Source organism: Falco punctatus (assembly GCF_963210335.1).
Source record: "Falco punctatus genome assembly, chromosome: 18".
NCBI classification, from domain to species: Eukaryota; Metazoa; Chordata; class Aves; order Falconiformes; family Falconidae; genus Falco; species Falco punctatus.
In genome coordinates, this window is record NC_137598.1 from 1,710,841 (window position 1) to 1,729,936 (window position 19,096).

General features: G+C 55.3%; 5 protein-coding genes across 5 annotated transcripts; all 5 read left to right on the forward strand.

Annotated features, from left to right (window-relative positions):
• Window positions 1–2,023: 2,023 nt before the first annotated feature.
• Window positions 2,024–4,917, forward strand: LOC308055073 (feather beta keratin). Its single transcript, XM_080368654.1, has one exon. It carries the CDS (start codon window positions 2,230–2,232, stop codon window positions 2,524–2,526), a length of 297 nt encoding a protein of 98 aa, XP_080224780.1. The 5' UTR covers window positions 2,024–2,229; the 3' UTR covers window positions 2,527–4,917.
• A 201-nt stretch (window positions 4,918–5,118) lies between these two features.
• On the forward strand, window positions 5,119–6,122 carry LOC308055080 (feather beta keratin). The gene has a single exon (XM_080368661.1). It carries the CDS (start codon window positions 5,222–5,224, stop codon window positions 5,516–5,518), a length of 297 nt encoding a protein of 98 aa, XP_080224787.1. The 5' UTR covers window positions 5,119–5,221; the 3' UTR covers window positions 5,519–6,122.
• A 1,938-nt stretch (window positions 6,123–8,060) lies between these two features.
• Window positions 8,061–10,875, forward strand: LOC308055077 (feather beta keratin). Its single transcript, XM_080368658.1, has one exon. The coding sequence runs from the start codon at window positions 8,908–8,910 to the stop codon at window positions 9,202–9,204; it is 297 nt and encodes a 98-aa protein (XP_080224784.1). The 5' UTR covers window positions 8,061–8,907; the 3' UTR covers window positions 9,205–10,875.
• Window positions 10,876–14,383: 3,508 nt separating this feature from the next.
• Window positions 14,384–15,230, forward strand: LOC308055076 (feather beta keratin). The gene has a single exon (XM_080368657.1). The coding sequence runs from the start codon at window positions 14,467–14,469 to the stop codon at window positions 14,761–14,763; it is 297 nt and encodes a 98-aa protein (XP_080224783.1). The 5' UTR covers window positions 14,384–14,466; the 3' UTR covers window positions 14,764–15,230.
• A 10-nt stretch (window positions 15,231–15,240) lies between these two features.
• On the forward strand, window positions 15,241–18,359 carry LOC308055075 (feather beta keratin). Its single transcript, XM_080368656.1, has one exon. It carries the CDS (start codon window positions 17,459–17,461, stop codon window positions 17,753–17,755), a length of 297 nt encoding a protein of 98 aa, XP_080224782.1. The 5' UTR covers window positions 15,241–17,458; the 3' UTR covers window positions 17,756–18,359.
• The last annotated feature ends 737 nt before the right edge of the window (window positions 18,360–19,096 follow it).

Consider the following 19,096-nt stretch of genomic DNA (forward strand, 5'->3'; position numbering starts at 1 on the left):
AATTGTATGGGACTCGCTTTATATGTGGTATGTCCTTCCTGAGGCCAGCCACATCACTTGGTCCTGAACACCATACCTTTGTGGCTAATGGCATATCCCTTGCCGTGTTTCAATAGCTCCAAGAGGTGCTTGATGTGTGCCAGATGCCAATGGAATTGTGAACCTTCACTTCTGCCCACAGGCCACCTCTTTGTGCCCACCAGGCCGTTTTTCTCAAGTACTCAGCAACACTGGCACAGCGCCACAGTCCCTGCTTGGGAGGCCACGTGGCCTGTGGGCCATGACAGTGAAGTGTGGGCATTTTGCAAGTCCCTCTCGTTCCCTTGCACAGCAGGGGAAGGAAAGAAGGCACCCTCCACGATGCAGCCATTGTCTCTTTCTGCCCTGGATTGCAAGACCTCAGATGTCAGGGAGGAAAGTGACTTTGCTGGTGCATGGAGGCGGCGTGTAGTTGGTGGGGCCTACTCCACCGGGATGTGGTGGTTGCTCCTGCCACAGGAGATGTGGGAGAGGACAACTGCCTCTGCCTTGCTCCAACGTGCTCTAGTCCTCCACAGCCGGTGTTTTTATCCCGTGCCCCAGTCCTGTTTCAGGTGGAGTGAGGGGCACCTCCTGTTCTGTCCCATAGGCTGCGTGAACCCCTGCAGTGCCTTTTGCCATGGCTCAAGGCCGGTCTTCCCTGCAGGACAGCTGCCACTGCAAGGCCCCTGTGCCCTGCTCCGCACGAAGGCCCTCAGGAAGTGCCCTCTCCAGCAACGCTCCCGAGCCAGGCTGAGCTGCCAGCAGGAGCAAGGTGGGGTGAGAAGATGGTACCAGGGAGGGAAGGCAGCATCTGCAGGACGTGACCAGAGAGAACATGCTCTGGGCCGTCACTGGAGCCCAGTAGGTTCTGACTGTGGGTGTTGCACAGGCCACTGGGAAACTGGATGTGTGCGTATGCTGAGACGTTTGGGCAGAGGAAATGGAGATCCTTATGTCTGCTGGACTCCAGCATGCCCTTGCTGATGTTCCCCCACCATGAGTACTTGTGATGAGTTTATTGTCTCATGGAAAGCTATCCAGGGTTTTTGCAGTGCCTGTTATGGAGATAATGTGTCAGGTCAAAGACGAGGTGTTTGGTACCTTTGCAGATGAAAAATGAACAATTGGGAAGCCCCAACACTGACTTTTGGAGTTTGGGTGGGGAGTACACTTCATGTGTGTTGGAGACCAGTCTATCCACCTCTCAAACATTCTTCTTCTGTTCACTGGAGGCTGCTGGAGGTTGTCCAAGTAAGTTAAGGAATAACAAAGAGCGTACGGATTTATCTTGATTAAAATGTTTTGAAAATAGAACCTAAAAGTGTTTTAGTCAACTTACATGCTGACTGAGTAACTTAAACCTAACATTGATAGAGTAAAATATTGCGTACTGTGATGGATATGGCGACTACTGTCACAGCAAATATTGAAATCTGGCCTTAAATTTTAGGAAGGCCAGAAAACATGCCTCATATATTATGAGAATCCTTCAAGTGAGGCCCTGGAGGGCAAGGGTCTGGCATCACCTGGTGAGGTGGGACACTCCTCATCATTGGTTGCATCATCTGCCTGTGCTGATTTCTAATTTTCCATGGAAATTTTTGGCCTCTAATACCGTCACTTGAAAGGAGCCTGTGTGGCTGAACGGCCGTGTCATGAACAGGGAAATGAAAAGGCAGCGTTGCAGGGAACATAAGCAGTGTTCTCATTTCTTTAATTGAGAAGTTTTGCATGCAAGATGGGCTTGTTGGTAAACACATTACATGCACAAAGGGTGCCTCTGGGCCTGGGGCGGTCTGGAGCTGTATAAAAGCCAGTCCAGCTGCAGGTATCCTCATCCACTTCTCCTGCCTTCTCCTCCTTGGTGAACAAGGTGAGCTGCAAACACCTTTGCCTCACTCTCCTCTTTCTCTTCTTCTCCTCTTTGTCCCTTTGTCTCGGTGTAGCTTTTGTTGAGAGCCTTGCTCCTTCATCGTGCTCCCGGTGTCTCTGTCCACCTCACTGTCTGCTGCAGGAGAAGATCCTGGGCTTTGTTTTCCAGGCTCCCTGTGGGCTCTGGGCTCTTGAATCTCTCTTCTCCCGAACGCAGGCTGTCCCTGCTCCCCAGCCTGTGGCGTTGCTCTTGCCGAGCAGGCTGTCAGGCTGCCCCTCTCATGCTGCGTGTGCTTTCCGTGCCCTCCCTCCCAGGTGCACCTCCGTCCCTCAGCCATGTCCTGCTACGATCTGTGCCGCCCCTGTGGCCCAACCCCGCTTGCCAACAGCTGCAACGAGCCCTGCGTCAGGCAGTGCCAGGACTCCCGCGTGGTGATCCAGCCCTCTCCCGTGGTGGTGACCCTGCCCGGACCCATCCTCAGCTCCTTCCCCCAGAACACCGCCGTGGGATCCAGCACCTCCGCTGCTGTGGGCAGCATCCTGAGTGAGGAGGGAGTGCCCATCAACTCCGGGGGCTTTAGCCTCTCTGGCCTCGGTGGCCGCTACACGAGCAGAAGATGCCTGCCCTGCTAAAGCCGGGCCGGACGTCCAGCGAGTGCATTGACCGGGAAGCCCAAAGCCAGGTGCCGGACTGAGGACGGAGCTGCTGGCCAGAGTTTCCAGATGGGCTGAGCACCCGCGTGCCCTCCTGCAAAGGAGGGAAGGAAGCCAGGTGCCATCCTGGGCTGTCTGGAAACACGGCCGGCTGGTGTTGTCATCTCCTTCTCCTCCCGCTTTCTTCTCCATTTCATGATGCCCTGATGCCTCGTGCTGTCCTGTGCCATGGGTTCATCCTGAAGCAAGCTGAGAGGGGTCCTGCTCATCCCCCTCTCCCCATGTGTATTCATGACATGCGTCCCATTGCTGTGAGGGCATGCCTGGCTGTCACTGCCCTTGTAGCAGCCTGGACCGTGTCCCTTCCAACACACACTGCTTTGTTTCTTTCTTTAGACTCATTAAAGCTGATGCTGCATTGTAACTTGATGTCTCCTCATGTTCCTTCCCTCCTGGGATGCCCAGAAATGCTGTCCAGGGGGAGATGGGATGCCCTGGAGGGGAAAGGGTGTGTGTGTAAGGGCCACTAGTGGACCAGCATCATGCTTGGAGGAGTTGAGAACCCTCAATAACCACAGTCATTGGAAGAGACATCAGGTGGTGGAAATGTGTGTGGTATTGTGTGATTATGCAAAGGGCATCCAGGAGCTTCCCCAAGGGCCATGAGAGCAACAAGCGTGGTTGGATACTGGCTTCCAGATGGTGAGGCAAGCCATTGACCTGCTGGAGGACATTTCTGCACAGGCTGACACCCACCGGGCCAAGGCTCTGACTGCACGTTACTGCCTGCAATGTGCTCTTGCCCTTTTCTCCTGCCAGCACATCTTCCCAAGGCTGGAACTGCAGGGAGCCCCCAGGGAGTTGAAGGGGCATGTGCAGCCAGGGCAGCTGTGTAAAGGGAGATGTGAGCCCTCTGCTAGATTTTGGCACAAGAGGCACAGGCTGAGCATGGGTGTGTAACATGGGCAGGTGAGGGGCATGGAATGAAAGGGATCGTCCTGCCTCATCTGAAAGTGATGGGTAGTGTTGGTGACGTGTCCTGGAATCTCTGCCGTTGGCTGGAAGGGAGCAGGAAAAGCCTCTCTGCCCCCACCAGAGCAGTTTTGTGGTCAGAATCATTAAGCATTGCAGAGTCCTTCAGTGTATGTCACAGTGTCCTGAAGGGACGTGAGTCTGGAGCAGACGCACAGCAAATTCTCCAGATAGCCCACGCTTGCTGCTGCGCAGGCTGTGCCTGGAGGCGTCCCAAGCAGTGATCCTTGCACCCCCCTCATCAGGCCCCAGGCTGGGAAGACTGAGGGAGTGGGACCCCGCCAGCTGGCTTCTCGGTCCCTCCTTCCCATGCCCATGTCCTCCAATGCCAATACATTGGTCCTGCTGCTCTGGTCCTGCTTCAGGTAGATCCTCCAGGAGGCACCTCTTGAGCTGTGCTTCTCCAGGAGTCCCTGCAGAGGGTCATGGACCCTGCTTGCCCCTGAGCCTGTTGGGTGTCCTGTGGAAATCCTGCCGCAAATCTGGTTGTGCGTGCTGTGCCAGCAGCCTTGATGGCCAAAGCAAAGTTGTGGGCAAGGCACGGGCTGGAGGAAGGACATGTATGGATTGGTCAACACGTGCCTTGGTCACAGGCGTGCATCACACTTAGCCAGAGGTGTCCAGCAAAGAGCGCTGGGAGGGGAAGAGCCTTCATTCTGAGCCACGGGCTGTCTGCTGCCTAAGGCATGTGGGGATGGAAGATGGCAAAAGAGGCAGGCAAAGCTCTGCCGAGATCAAAGCCCAATCTCAGAGAGAAAGAGAGTCTGAAAGGCAAGAGCAGAGGTGCCCAGCCTAGAAAGAGCATGCGTGACACGGTGTGAGTGAGTACAGCATGGGAGAGCGCAACTGATGGTGCCGACCCTTGCATGTGGATGTCCAGGCTGAAGCCTGTGGGCTCTGGGGGGACCTGCCTCATTCATCCGGAAACACTTTAAAGTGATGCCCTGCAGGGCAAGGGGCTGGCGAGGTGGGACACTCCTCATCACTGGCTGCATCATCTGCCTGTGCTGACGTGTCATTTCCTCTGGAAAAGTTTTGGCTTCTCATACCGTCACTTGAAAGGAGCCTGTGTGGCTGAACGGCCGTGTCATAAACAGGGAAATGAAAAGGCAGCGTTGCAGGGAACATAAGCAGTGTTCTCATTTCTTTAATTGAGAAGTTTTGCATGCAAGATGGGCTTGTTGGTAAACACATTACATGCACAAAGGGTGCCTCTGGGCCTGGGGCGGTCTGGAGCTGTATAAAAGCCAGTCCAGCTGCAGGTATCCTCATCCACTTCTCCTGCCTTCTCCTCCTTGGTGAACAAGGTGAGCTGCAAACACCTTTGCCTCACTCTCCTCTTTCTCTTCTTCTCCTCTTTGTCCCTTTGTCTCGGTGTAGCTTTTGTTGAGAGCCTTGCTCCTTCATCGTGCTCCCGGTGTCTCTGTCCACCTCACTGTCTGCTGCAGGAGAAGATCCTGGGCTTTGTTTTCCAGGCTCCCTGTGGGCTCTGGGCTCTTGAATCTCTCTTCTCCCGAACGCAGGCTGTCCCTGCTCCCCAGCCTGTGGCGTTGCTCTTGCCGAGCAGGCTGTCAGGCTGCCCCTCTCATGCTGCGTGTGCTTTCCGTGCCCTCCCTCCCAGGTGCACCTCCGTCCCTCAGCCATGTCCTGCTACGATCTGTGCCGCCCCTGTGGCCCAACCCCGCTTGCCAACAGCTGCAACGAGCCCTGCGTCAGGCAGTGCCAGGACTCCCGCGTGGTGATCCAGCCCTCTCCCGTGGTGGTGACCCTGCCCGGACCCATCCTCAGCTCCTTCCCCCAGAACACCGCCGTGGGATCCAGCACCTCCGCTGCTGTGGGCAGCATCCTGAGTGAGGAGGGAGTGCCCATCAACTCCGGGGGCTTTAGCCTCTCTGGCCTCGGTGGCCGCTACACGAGCAGAAGATGCCTGCCCTGCTAAAGCCGGGCCGGACGTCCAGCGAGTGCATTGACCGGGAAGCCCAAAGCCAGGTGCCGGACTGAGGACGGAGCTGCTGGCCAGAGTTTCCAGATGGGCTGAGCACCCGCGTGCCCTCCTGCAAAGGAGGGAAGGAAGCCAGGTGCCATCCTGGGCTGTCTGGAAACACGGCCGGCTGGTGTTGTCATCTCCTTCTCCTCCCGCTTTCTTCTCCATTTCATGATGCCCTGATGCCTCGTGCTGTCCTGTGCCATGGGTTCATCCTGAAGCAAGCTGAGAGGGGTCCTGCTCATCCCCCTCTCCCCATGTGTATTCATGACATGCGTCCCATTGCTGTGAGGGCATGCCTGGCTGTCACTGCCCTTGTAGCAGCCTGGACCGTGTCCCTTCCAACACACACTGCTTTGTTTCTTTCTTTAGACTCATTAAAGCTGATGCTGCATTGTAACTTGATGTCTCCTCATGTTCCTTCCCTCCTGGGATGCCCAGCCAAACTGTTCAGAGGGAGATGGGATGCTACACAGGGAAATGTGTGGCTGAAGGGATGTTGTGCTTTTCTATTATTCCTGGGGGGTTGGGGGTGGGTGTTTAACTGAAATGGTCACTTGTATGGTGTAGGGGAATGAAGGCATTGGGTTGATTGACATTGATAACATGCAGCTGTGGCCTTGCCTCAGAGGCAGTGGGTTGCTTGACCTGGATGATGTGCAGCTGTAGCTTGTTCCTGCTAAGTGGTTAAATAGCCCTGAGGAGTGTGCGGTCAGATGTAGGTGTTTCAGTGTTGTTTGACCTCTGGAGGAAGGTGCTGCTGAACAGGTAGTAGAGTCTGACCCAGGGGTCCTCAAACATTTTAAACAGGGCCTGGCATGTGGGTTAAGTAGCAGGAAGTCATCTGCGGCTGCTTGGTTTCCCCCCAACTCCTGGTGGTGGGGTTCTGTAAATACCGGGGGCTGGCTTGAGGACCCTGGGGGGCTATATCTGGCCCATGGACCTTAGTTTGAGGACCCTTGATCTAACCAATGGTAAAGCCTTGTTGCAGCACAAACAAACTATTAGGCTGCCACAAGGCTTTCCTGTTGGTTAGATTCTACTGTCTGTGCTGTATCTCCTTCCTCCAGAGGTCAGACCACACTGCTCCTTCTCCATTTGACCCCCTCTCCCACAATTGTATGGGACTCGCTTTATATGTGGTATGTCCTTCCTGAGGCCAGCCACATCACTTGGTCCTGAACACCATACCTTTGTGGCTAATGGCATATCCCTTGCCGTGTTTCAATAGCTCCAAGAGGTGCTTGATGTGTGCCAGATGCCAATGGAATTGTGAACCTTCACTTCTGCCCACAGGCCACCTCTTTGTGCCCACCAGGCCGTTTTTCTCAAGTACTCAGCAACACTGGCACAGCGCCACAGTCCCTGCTTGGGAGGCCACGTGGCCTGTGGGCCATGACAGTGAAGTGTGGGCATTTTGCAAGTCCCTCTCGTTCCCTTGCACAGCAGGGGAAGGAAAGAAGGCACCCTCCACGATGCAGCCATTGTCTCTTTCTGCCCTGGATTGCAAGACCTCAGATGTCAGGGAGGAAAGTGACTTTGCTGGTGCATGGAGGCGGCGTGTAGTTGGTGGGGCCTACTCCACCGGGATGTGGTGGTTGCTCCTGCCACAGGAGATGTGGGAGAGGACAACTGCCTCTGCCTTGCTCCAACGTGCTCTAGTCCTCCACAGCCGGTGTTTTTATCCCGTGCCCCAGTCCTGTTTCAGGTGGAGTGAGGGGCACCTCCTGTTCTGTCCCATAGGCTGCGTGAACCCCTGCAGTGCCTTTTGCCATGGCTCAAGGCCGGTCTTCCCTGCAGGACAGCTGCCACTGCAAGGCCCCTGTGCCCTGCTCCGCACGAAGGCCCTCAGGAAGTGCCCTCTCCAGCAACGCTCCCGAGCCAGGCTGAGCTGCCAGCAGGAGCAAGGTGGGGTGAGAAGATGGTACCAGGGAGGGAAGGCAGCATCTGCAGGACGTGACCAGAGAGAACATGCTCTGGGCCGTCACTGGAGCCCAGTAGGTTCTGACTGTGGGTGTTGCACAGGCCACTGGGAAACTGGATGTGTGCGTATGCTGAGACGTTTGGGCAGAGGAAATGGAGATCCTTATGTCTGCTGGACTCCAGCATGCCCTTGCTGATGTTCCCCCACCATGAGTACTTGTGATGAGTTTATTGTCTCATGGAAAGCTATCCAGGGTTTTTGCAGTGCCTGTTATGGAGATAATGTGTCAGGTCAAAGACGAGGTGTTTGGTACCTTTGCAGATGAAAAATGAACAATTGGGAAGCCCCAACACTGACTTTTGGAGTTTGGGTGGGGAGTACACTTCATGTGTGTTGGAGACCAGTCTATCCACCTCTCAAACATTCTTCTTCTGTTCACTGGAGGCTGCTGGAGGTTGTCCAAGTAAGTTAAGGAATAACAAAGAGCGTACGGATTTATCTTGATTAAAATGTTTTGAAAATAGAACCTAAAAGTGTTTTAGTCAACGTACATGCTGACTGAGTAACTTAAACCTAACATTGATAGAGTAAAATATTGCGTACTGTGATGGATATGGCGACTACTGTCACAGCAAATATTGAAATCTGGCCTTAAATTTTAGGAAGGCCAGAAAACATGCCTCATATATTATGAGAATCCTTCAAGTGAGGCCCTGGAGGGCAAGGGTCTGGCATCACCTGGTGAGGTGGGACACTCCTCATCATTGGTTGCATCATCTGCCTGTGCTGATTTCTAATTTTCCATGGAAATTTTTGGCCTCTAATACCGTCACTTGAAAGGAGCCTGTGTGGCTGAACGGCCGTGTCATGAACAGGGAAATGAAAAGGCAGCGTTGCAGGGAACATAAGCAGTGTTCTCATTTCTTTAATTGAGAAGTTTTGCATGCAAGATGGGCTTGTTGGTAAACACATTACATGCACAAAGGGTGCCTCTGGGCCTGGGGCGGTCTGGAGCTGTATAAAAGCCAGTCCAGCTGCAGGTATCCTCATCCACTTCTCCTGCCTTCTCCTCCTTGGTGAACAAGGTGAGCTGCAAACACCTTTGCCTCACTCTCCTCTTTCTCTTCTTCTCCTCTTTGTCCCTTTGTCTCGGTGTAGCTTTTGTTGAGAGCCTTGCTCCTTCATCGTGCTCCCGGTGTCTCTGTCCACCTCACTGTCTGCTGCAGGAGAAGATCCTGGGCTTTGTTTTCCAGGCTCCCTGTGGGCTCTGGGCTCTTGAATCTCTCTTCTCCCGAACGCAGGCTGTCCCTGCTCCCCAGCCTGTGGCGTTGCTCTTGCCGAGCAGGCTGTCAGGCTGCCCCTCTCATGCTGCGTGTGCTTTCCGTGCCCTCCCTCCCAGGTGCACCTCCGTCCCTCAGCCATGTCCTGCTACGATCTGTGCCGCCCCTGTGGCCCAACCCCGCTTGCCAACAGCTGCAACGAGCCCTGCGTCAGGCAGTGCCAGGACTCCCGCGTGGTGATCCAGCCCTCTCCCGTGGTGGTGACCCTGCCCGGACCCATCCTCAGCTCCTTCCCCCAGAACACCGCCGTGGGATCCAGCACCTCCGCTGCTGTGGGCAGCATCCTGAGTGAGGAGGGAGTGCCCATCAACTCCGGGGGCTTTAGCCTCTCTGGCCTCGGTGGCCGCTACACGAGCAGAAGATGCCTGCCCTGCTAAAGCCGGGCCGGACGTCCAGCGAGTGCATTGACCGGGAAGCCCAAAGCCAGGTGCCGGACTGAGGACGGAGCTGCTGGCCAGAGTTTCCAGATGGGCTGAGCACCCGCGTGCCCTCCTGCAAAGGAGGGAAGGAAGCCAGGTGCCATCCTGGGCTGTCTGGAAACACGGCCGGCTGGTGTTGTCATCTCCTTCTCCTCCCGCTTTCTTCTCCATTTCATGATGCCCTGATGCCTCGTGCTGTCCTGTGCCATGGGTTCATCCTGAAGCAAGCTGAGAGGGGTCCTGCTCATCCCCCTCTCCCCATGTGTATTCATGACATGCGTCCCATTGCTGTGAGGGCATGCCTGGCTGTCACTGCCCTTGTAGCAGCCTGGACCGTGTCCCTTCCAACACACACTGCTTTGTTTCTTTCTTTAGACTCATTAAAGCTGATGCTGCATTGTAACTTGATGTCTCCTCATGTTCCTTCCCTCCTGGGATGCCCAGAAATGCTGTCCAGGGGGAGATGGGATGCCCTGGAGGGGAAAGGGTGTGTGTGTAAGGGCCACTAGTGGACCAGCATCATGCTTGGAGGAGTTGAGAACCCTCAATAACCACAGTCATTGGAAGAGACATCAGGTGGTGGAAATGTGTGTGGTATTGTGTGATTATGCAAAGGGCATCCAGGAGCTTCCCCAAGGGCCATGAGAGCAACAAGCGTGGTTGGATACTGGCTTCCAGATGGTGAGGCAAGCCATTGACCTGCTGGAGGACATTTCTGCACAGGCTGACACCCACCGGGCCAAGGCTCTGACTGCACGTTACTGCCTGCAATGTGCTCTTGCCCTTTTCTCCTGCCAGCACATCTTCCCAAGGCTGGAACTGCAGGGAGCCCCCAGGGAGTTGAAGGGGCATGTGCAGCCAGGGCAGCTGTGTAAAGGGAGATGTGAGCCCTCTGCTAGATTTTGGCACAAGAGGCACAGGCTGAGCATGGGTGTGTAACATGGGCAGGTGAGGGGCATGGAATGAAAGGGATCGTCCTGCCTCATCTGAAAGTGATGGGTAGTGTTGGTGACGTGTCCTGGAATCTCTGCCGTTGGCTGGAAGGGAGCAGGAAAAGCCTCTCTGCCCCCACCAGAGCAGTTTTGTGGTCAGAATCATTAAGCATTGCAGAGTCCTTCAGTGTATGTCACAGTGTCCTGAAGGGACGTGAGTCTGGAGCAGACGCACAGCAAATTCTCCAGATAGCCCACGCTTGCTGCTGCGCAGGCTGTGCCTGGAGGCGTCCCAAGCAGTGATCCTTGCACCCCCCTCATCAGGCCCCAGGCTGGGAAGACTGAGGGAGTGGGACCCCGCCAGCTGGCTTCTCGGTCCCTCCTTCCCATGCCCATGTCCTCCAATGCCAATACATTGGTCCTGCTGCTCTGGTCCTGCTTCAGGTAGATCCTCCAGGAGGCACCTCTTGAGCTGTGCTTCTCCAGGAGTCCCTGCAGAGGGTCATGGACCCTGCTTGCCCCTGAGCCTGTTGGGTGTCCTGTGGAAATCCTGCCGCAAATCTGGTTGTGCGTGCTGTGCCAGCAGCCTTGATGGCCAAAGCAAAGTTGTGGGCAAGGCACGGGCTGGAGGAAGGACATGTATGGATTGGTCAACACGTGCCTTGGTCACAGGCGTGCATCACACTTAGCCAGAGGTGTCCAGCAAAGAGTGCTGGGAGGGGAAGAGCCTTCATTCTGAGCCACGGGCTGTCTGCTGCCTAAGGCATGTGGGGATGGAAGATGGCAAAAGAGGCAGGCAAAGCTCTGCCGAGATCAAAGCCCAATCTCAGAGAGAAAGAGAGTCTGAAAGGCAAGAGCAGAGGTGCCCAGCCTAGAAAGAGCATGCGTGACACGGTGTGAGTGAGTACAGCATGGGAGAGCGCAACTGATGGTGCCGACCCTTGCATGTGGATGTCCAGGCTGAAGCCTGTGGGCTCTGGGGGGACCTGCCTCATTCATCCGGAAACACTTTAAAGTGATGCCCTGCAGGGCAAGGGGCTGGCGAGGTGGGACACTCCTCATCACTGGCTGCATCATCTGCCTGTGCTGACGTGTCATTTCCTCTGGAAAAGTTTTGGCTTCTCATACCGTCACTTGAAAGGTGTTGCTAGGTAGGGCCTGGCGGCCGGAAGATCTCGCGCTGTACGGAAACACAGGGCCCCCCTCTAGATAGCCAACAGCTTTTGATTTATGATGTAAGCAGACGGAAGTGACATTGTAAACCTAGGCTATATAGTGTCACGTCGTTCAGCAATAAACGCCATTTGCCATCCACCACATTGGTGTCTGTGAGCTGATGGACCGAGCGGCCTGGGGTTGGCCGCCGTGCCGTTCCTGAACCAGGTCACCGCGCGCCTGTAAAAAAGGCAACAAGTGGTGCCGAAACCCGGGAAAATCACCTGGAGTCGGGTGAACGGCGGCCGGAGCGGCAGGACCAGCCCGGCGGGGAGGACGCTCCCGGACCAGTCAAGAGGATGGAAGCTCTTGCGAAGGTCGTATTACAACTGCATAAGCAGTGGGGTATTGACTGTAAGCCCAAAGATTTTACTCTCGCAGTTGCGAGACTTTTGGAGCTGGGGGTCATTGACCAGCCGGTGGATATACTCCACCCAGATGTGTGGGACAAGTGTTCCCGCGCTTTATGCGATGAAACGATGTCTACCGGTAGTGGGAAAAATCTGAAAGCGTGGGGGAAAGTCGTCCAGGCTCTCCAAAAAGCTAGACACGAGCAGGAGACCTGGAAAGCTGCCAGGGATTGTCTGTTAACCACCCCGCGGGTGGGAATTGGGGCGGCTACGCAAACCTCACGCCCCCCGGCTGAGGAGGGTTCCGTCGACCCTCAAAGCCAACAGAAAAGTGACGCGCCCACTCAGCGTCCGAAAGACTCTAACATCTTCAGCTCGCCCACAGACTCCTCAGCGAACTCCTTTTGGGGCAAACTGGCTGCAGAGGCCAGGGATGCTGAGGCGAAAGCCGAGGCTGAAAATACACGGATTGAACCACCACCATATGTGCCCCAAGATGGCGCCGAGCAGCAAGAAGAAGGGCGGGGCGAGACCACCCCCGGCGGGAGCAGGGGGGGAGCGCTAGAGTTAACAAGCGCACACAAAGGGGAGGGGGAGGAGAATGGGAAGGAAAAGAGTGATTGGCATGACCAAAAAAGGGAAAAGATCACGAGCGAGGGGCGGAAAGCTAATCAGAATGACCCTCCCCAAAACCGTCCTTATAAGGCAGGCGCCTCCCCAAGCGGAAGGCAGGGCGGGCAAAAAGGGAAAGAACCGCCCAATTACACAAGAAAGGGGAGGGGCCGAAGCCCGACCACATACCACCAACACCCGGAAGAGAGCAGTCAGTCGGACTCTGACTCCGACTCAGACTCTGCATGGGAGACTTGGCTTGCAAATACAAAGACCAAAATATCACCACTCACGGAAAAAGAAAAACATAAGGGGACAGAAATTACTCTCACTGATTGGAAAAAAATACAAATTGCATGTGCCGATTGGGCCCCAACAGACACACTAGCATTCCCGGTCCGAGTGACGGACGGGGGACAGAGGGTTCATTCGCCCTTAAACCCTAAGGATATACAAGCGATTGTTAAAGCAATAGCAGACAAAGGACTCAATTCGGCCATGGTCTCCACCCTCATAGATGGAGTTTTTGGGGGAGATGATTTGCTCCCGTTCGATATAAAACAGACCTGTAGGTTGATTTTTGACGGGGCAGGGATGATTGTGTTTAAACAAGAATGGGAAGAGAACTGTGCGAGGCAGTTAGCCCGAGTAACCGGAGCGGATCATCCGCTACACGGCTCCAGTCTACAGCGGTTGATGGGTACAGACCCAACAATGATTACCCCCCAAGCATAAGCCCAGGGCCTGCGGGCCCATGAAGTTATGGCAACCACCCGTGCAGCTAGAAAGGCTATTCGCGTAACTTCTAGAGTTATTGCCAAGCCATCGCCATGGTCCACAATAAAACTAATGAAAATTGTGAGTTTTTATCTGCAGGACCGGATCATCGGACACCCCCGTAACCAGTATACCCTGGTGTCAAGAGAAGACAACGAGTCGACAAGCGGCCTGTCCGCATCTGAGAGCTCTGCACCAGCGGAGTCCAGACAACGGCGATACAGCCCCCACAGGGGGGATCCAGAGCCGGCTAGAAAGGGTCAACATCATGTTTGTAGAACACCAACAACTGCTTTAAAAATGTACTTGATCAGTATTTTCCCCAATTTTCCCTGGCTCTCCCAAGTATCCCAAGCTACACTCCATTACCCCCAGTCGCTTCCTAAGTGCCAATTGCTTAGTGTGCCTTATCTTTATACTCTTTTTTAGAAATATTTTTACTATTTTAGCCTGTTTAGTTAAGCATAGAGGGGGGGGAAATGTTGCTAGGTAGGGCCTGGCGGCCGGAAGATCTCGCGCTGTACGGAAACACAGGGCCCCCCTCTAGATAGCCAACAGCTTTTGATTTATGATGTAAGCAGACGGAAGTGACATTGTAAACCTAGGCTATATAGTGTCACGTCGTTCAGCAATAAACGCCATTTGCCATCCACCACATTGGTGTCTGTGAGCTGATGGACCGAGCGGCCTGGGGTTGGCCGCCGTGCCGTTCCTGAACCAGGTCACCGCGCGCCTGTAAAAAGGCAACAGAAAGGAGCCTGTGTGGCTGAACGGCCGTGTCATGAACAGGGAAATGAAAAGGCAGCGTTGCAGGGAACATAAGCAGTGTTCTCATTTCTTTAATTGAGAAGTTTTGCATGCAAGATGGGCTTGTTGGTAAACACATTACATGCACAAAGGGTGCCTCTGGGCCTGGGGCGGTCTGGAGCTGTATAAAAGCCAGTCCAGCTGCAGGTATCCTCATCCACTTCTCCTGCCTTCTCCTCCTTGGTGAACAAGGTGAGCTGCAAACACCTTTGCCTCACTCTCCTCTTTCTCTTCTTCTCCTCTTTGTCCCTTTGTCTCGGTGTAGCTTTTGTTGAGAGCCTTGCTCCTTCATCGTGCTCCCGGTGTCTCTGTCCACCTCACTGTCTGCTGCAGGAGAAGATCCTGGGCTTTGTTTTCCAGGCTCCCTGTGGGCTCTGGGCTCTTGAATCTCTCTTCTCCCGAACGCAGGCTGTCCCTGCTCCCCAGCCTGTGGCGTTGCTCTTGCCGAGCAGGCTGTCAGGCTGCCCCTCTCATGCTGCGTGTGCTTTCCGTGCCCTCCCTCCCAGGTGCACCTCCGTCCCTCAGCCATGTCCTGCTACGATCTGTGCCGCCCCTGTGGCCCAACCCCGCTTGCCAACAGCTGCAACGAGCCCTGCGTCAGGCAGTGCCAGGACTCCCGCGTGGTGATCCAGCCCTCTCCCGTGGTGGTGACCCTGCCCGGACCCATCCTCAGCTCCTTCCCCCAGAACACCGCCGTGGGATCCAGCACCTCCGCTGCTGTGGGCAGCATCCTGAGTGAGGAGGGAGTGCCCATCAACTCCGGGGGCTTTAGCCTCTCTGGCCTCGGTGGCCGCTACACGAGCAGAAGATGCCTGCCCTGCTAAAGCCGGGCCGGACGTCCAGCGAGTGCATTGACCGGGAAGCCCAAAGCCAGGTGCCGGACTGAGGACGGAGCTGCTGGCCAGAGTTTCCAGATGGGCTGAGCACCCGCGTGCCCTCCTGCAAAGGAGGGAAGGAAGCCAGGTGCCATCCTGGGCTGTCTGGAAACACGGCCGGCTGGTGTTGTCATCTCCTTCTCCTCCCGCTTTCTTCTCCATTTCATGATGCCCTGATGCCTCGTGCTGTCCTGTGCCATGGGTTCATCCTGAAGCAAGCTGAGAGGGGTCCTGCTCATCCCCCTCTCCCCATGTGTATTCATGACATGCGTCCCATTGCTGTGAGGGCATGCCTGGCTGTCACTGCCCTTGTAGCAGCCTGGACCGTGTCCCTTCCAACACACACTGCTTTGTTTCTTTCTTTAGACTCATTAAAGCTGATGCTGCATTGTAACTTGATGTCTCCTCATGTTCCGTCCCTCCTGGGATGCCCAGAAATGCTGTCCAGGGGGAGATGGGATGCCCTGGAGGGGAAAGGGTGTGTGTGTAAGGGCCACTAGTGGACCAGCATCATGCTTGGAGGAGTTGAGAACCCTCAATAACCACAGTCATTGGAAGAGACATCAGGTGGTGGAAATGTGTGTGGTATTGTGTGATTATGCAAAGGGCATCCAGGAGCTTCCCCAAGGGCCATGAGAGCAACAAGCGTGGTTGGATACTGGCTTCCAGATGGTGAGGCAAGCCATTGACCTGCTGGAGGACATTTCTGCACAGGCTGACACCCACCGGGCCAAGGCTCTGACTGCACGTTACTGCCTGCAATGTGCTCTTGCCCTTTTCTCCTGCCAGCACATCTTCCCAAGGCTGGAACTGCAGGGAGCCCCCAGGGAGTTGAAGGGGCATGTGCAGCCAGGGCAGCTGTGTAAAGGGAGATGTGAGCCCTCTGCTAGATTTTGGCACAAGAGGCACAGGCTGAGCATGGGTGTGTAACATGGGCAGGTGAGGGGCATGGAATGAAAGGGATCGTCCTGCCTCATCTGAAAGTGATGGGTAGTGTTGGTGACGTGTCCTGGAATCTCTGCCGTTGGCTGGAAGGGAGCAGGAAAAGCCTCTCTGCCCCCACCAGAGCAGTTTTGTGGTCAGAATCATTAAGCATTGCAGAGTCCTTCAGTGTATGTCACAGTGTCCTGAAGGGACGTGAGTCTGGAGCAGACGCACAGCAAATTCTCCAGATAGCCCACGCTTGCTGCTGCGCAGGCTGTGCCTGGAGGCGTCCCAAGCAGTGATCCTTGCACCCCCCTCATCAGGCCCCAGGCTGGGAAGACTGAGGGAGTGGGACCCCGCCAGCTGGCTTCTCGGTCCCTCCTTCCCATGCCCATGTCCTCCAATGCCAATACATTGGTCCTGCTGCTCTGGTCCTGCTTCAGGTAGATCCTCCAGGAGGCACCTCTTGAGCTGTGCTTCTCCAGGAGTCCCTGCAGAGGGTCATGGACCCTGCTTGCCCCTGAGCCTGTTGGGTGTCCTGTGGAAATCCTGCCGCAAATCTGGTTGTGCGTGCTGTGCCAGCAGCCTTGATGGCCAAAGCAAAGTTGTGGGCAAGGCACGGGCTGGAGGAAGGACATGTATGGATTGGTCAACACGTGCCTTGGTCACAGGCGTGCATCACACTTAGCCAGAGGTGTCCAGCAAAGAGCGCTGGGAGGGGAAGAGCCTTCATTCTGAGCCACGGGCTGTCTGCTGCCTAAGGCATGTGGGGATGGAAGATGGCAAAAGAGGCAGGCAAAGCTCTGCCGAGATCAAAGCCCAATCTCAGAGAGAAAGAGAGTCTGAAAGGCAAGAGCAGAGGTGCCCAGCCTAGAAAGAGCATGCGTGACACGGTGTGAGTGAGTACAGCATGGGAGAGCGCAACTGATGGTGCCGACCCTTGCATGTGGATGTCCAGGCTGAAGCCTGTGGGCTCTGGGGGGACCTGCCTCATTCATCCGGAAACACTTTAAAGTGATGCCCTGCAGGGCAAGGGGCTGGCGAGGTGGGACACTCCTCATCACTGGCTGCATCATCTGCCTGTGCTGACGTGTCATTTCCTCTGGAAAAGTTTTGGCTTCTCATACCGTCACTTGAAAGGAGCCTGTGTGGCTGAACGGCCGTGTCATAAACAGGGAAATGAAAAGGCAGCGTTGCAGGGAACATAAGCAGTGTTCTCATTTCTTTAATTGAGAAGTTTTGCATGCAAGATGGGCTTGTTGGTAAACACATTACATGCACAAAGGGTGCCTCTGGGCCTGGGGCGGTCTGGAGCTGTATAAAAGCCAGTCCAGCTGCAGGTATCCTCATCCACTTCTCCTGCCTTCTCCTCCTTGGTGAACAAGGTGAGCTGCAAACACCTTTGCCTCACTCTCCTCTTTCTCTTCTTCTCCTCTTTGTCCCTTTGTCTCGGTGTAGCTTTTGTTGAGAGCCTTGCTCCTTCATCGTGCTCCCGGTGTCTCTGTCCACCTCACTGTCTGCTGCAGGAGAAGATCCTGGGCTTTGTTTTCCAGGCTCCCTGTGGGCTCTGGGCTCTTGAATCTCTCTTCTCCCGAACGCAGGCTGTCCCTGCTCCCCAGCCTGTGGCGTTGCTCTTGCCGAGCAGGCTGTCAGGCTGCCCCTCTCATGCTGCGTGTGCTTTCCGTGCCCTCCCTCCCAGGTGCACCTCCGTCCCTCAGCCATGTCCTGCTACGATCTGTGCCGCCCCTGTGGCCCAACCCCGCTTGCCAACAGCTGCAACGAGCCCTGCGTCAGGCAGTGCCAGGACTCCCGCGTGGTGATCCAGCCCTCTCCCGTGGTGGTGACCCTGCCCGGACCCATCCTCAGCTCCTTCCCCCAGAACACCGCCGTGGGATCCAGCACCTCCGCTGCTGTGGGCAGCATCCTGAGTGAGGAGGGAGTGCCCATCAACTCCGGGGGCTTTAGCCTCTCTGGCCTCGGTGGCCGCTACACGAGCAGAAGATGCCTGCCCTGCTAAAGCCGGGCCGGACGTCCAGCGAGTGCATTGACCGGGAAGCCCAAAGCCAGGTGCCGGACTGAGGACGGAGCTGCTGGCCAGAGTTTCCAGATGGGCTGAGCACCCGCGTGCCCTCCTGCAAAGGAGGGAAGGAAGCCAGGTGCCATCCTGGGCTGTCTGGAAACACGGCCGGCTGGTGTTGTCATCTCCTTCTCCTCCCGCTTTCTTCTCCATTTCATGATGCCCTGATGCCTCGTGCTGTCCTGTGCCATGGGTTCATCCTGAAGCAAGCTGAGAGGGGTCCTGCTCATCCCCCTCTCCCCATGTGTATTCATGACATGCGTCCCATTGCTGTGAGGGCATGCCTGGCTGTCACTGCCCTTGTAGCAGCCTGGACCGTGTCCCTTCCAACACACACTGCTTTGTTTCTTTCTTTAGACTCATTAAAGCTGATGCTGCATTGTAACTTGATGTCTCCTCATGTTCCTTCCCTCCTGGGATGCCCAGCCAAACTGTTCAGAGGGAGATGGGATGCTACACAGGGAAATGTGTGGCTGAAGGGATGTTGTGCTTTTCTATTATTCCTGGGGGGTTGGGGGTGGGTGTTTAACTGAAATGGTCACTTGTATGGTGTAGGGGAATGAAGGCATTGGGTTGATTGACATTGATAACATGCAGCTGTGGCCTTGCCTCAGAGGCAGTGGGTTGCTTGACCTGGATGATGTGCAGCTGTAGCTTGTTCCTGCTAAGTGGTTAAATAGCCCTGAGGAGTGTGCGGTCAGATGTAGGTGTTTCAGTGTTGTTTGACCTCTGGAGGAAGGTGCTGCTGAACAGGTAGTAGAGTCTGACCCAGGGGTCCTCAAACATTTTAAACAGGGCCTGGCATGTGGGTTAAGTAGCAGGAAGTCATCTGCGGCTGCTTGGTTTCCCCCCAACTCCTGGTGGTGGGGTTCTGTAAATACCGGGGGCTGGCTTGAGGACCCTGGGGGGCTATATCTGGCCCATGGACCTTAGTTTGAGGACCCTTGATCTAACCAATGGTAAAGCCTTGTTGCAGCACAAACAAACTATTAGGCTGCCACAAGGCTTTCCTGTTGGTTAGATTCTACTGTCTGTGCTGTATCTCCTTCCTCCAGAGGTCAGACCACACTGCTCCTTCTCCATTTGACCCCCTCTCCCACAATTGTATGGGACTCGCTTTATATGTGGTATGTCCTTCCTGAGGCCAGCCACATCACTTGGTCCTGAACACCATACCTTTGTGGCTAATGGCATATCCCTTGCCGTGTTTCAATAGCTCCAAGAGGTGCTTGATGTGTGCCAGATGCCAATGGAATTGTGAACCTTCACTTCTGCCCACAG

Coding starts and splice junctions, on each gene's coding strand:
- LOC308055077 (XM_080368658.1), top strand. CDS start 8,908: ATGTCCTGCTACGATCTGTGCCGCCCCTGTGGCCCAACCCCGCTTGCC.
- LOC308055076 (XM_080368657.1), top strand. CDS start 14,467: ATGTCCTGCTACGATCTGTGCCGCCCCTGTGGCCCAACCCCGCTTGCC.
- LOC308055075 (XM_080368656.1), top strand. CDS start 17,459: ATGTCCTGCTACGATCTGTGCCGCCCCTGTGGCCCAACCCCGCTTGCC.
- LOC308055080 (XM_080368661.1), top strand. CDS start 5,222: ATGTCCTGCTACGATCTGTGCCGCCCCTGTGGCCCAACCCCGCTTGCC.
- LOC308055073 (XM_080368654.1), top strand. CDS start 2,230: ATGTCCTGCTACGATCTGTGCCGCCCCTGTGGCCCAACCCCGCTTGCC.